This window comes from Eurypyga helias, unplaced genomic scaffold (assembly GCF_000690775.1).
Source record: "Eurypyga helias isolate BGI_N326 unplaced genomic scaffold, ASM69077v1 scaffold35831, whole genome shotgun sequence".
In the NCBI taxonomy this organism is placed as follows: Eukaryota; Metazoa; Chordata; class Aves; order Eurypygiformes; family Eurypygidae; genus Eurypyga; species Eurypyga helias.
This window is the reverse complement of record NW_010229501.1, coordinates 272-604: the sequence shown is the minus strand read 5'-3', so window position 1 is coordinate 604 and position 333 is coordinate 272. Positions and strand designations below refer to the sequence as shown.

The following is a 333-nucleotide window of genomic DNA, read 5'->3' as shown; positions in this document are numbered from 1 at the left end:
CCGGGGTGCCCGCTGCCCACCCGCCGGCCGCGCGGGCCCTCACCGGCATCGGGATCTTGGATAACTCCTTCCCGATGCAGTTCTTCATGATGCTCCAGAGGTTGAGGCTGTAGTTGGGTTTGTAGGGGATGCGGGTTCTCTTCTCCTTCTTGGTATCCTCTACCTGGTGCTTGTACTGGGGGTGAAACAAAGGCTGCTGGAACCCCCCCCAAAACCCTCCCGCAGGAACGGGGGCACCCCCTGCCGTGCAGCCGCCTCCGTTCCTCCAAGAGCCGGGCCACGGCACCGGCGAGAAGCCGCCGTCCTACCTGCTCATCCCGGCTCGCTGCTGGG

The 333-nt window shown here is 65.5% G+C and overlaps 1 protein-coding gene across 1 annotated transcript in view; it reads right to left on the bottom strand.

The window, feature by feature from the left end:
• The window catches only part of LOC104516186 (oxysterol-binding protein 1-like), a gene marked incomplete at its 5' end in the record, with an annotated part of 1774 nt that overhangs the window by 1201 nt on the left and 240 nt on the right, over nucleotides 1-333 (bottom strand). The window contains 2 exons of the mRNA XM_010160428.1: nucleotides 44-186; nucleotide 333. The exon at nucleotide 333 is cut by the window's right edge and continues 43 nt beyond it. Of these exons, the coding sequence (XP_010158730.1) occupies nucleotides 44-186; nucleotide 333 (144 nt within the window). The remainder of the gene's footprint in view (nucleotides 1-43; nucleotides 187-332) is intronic.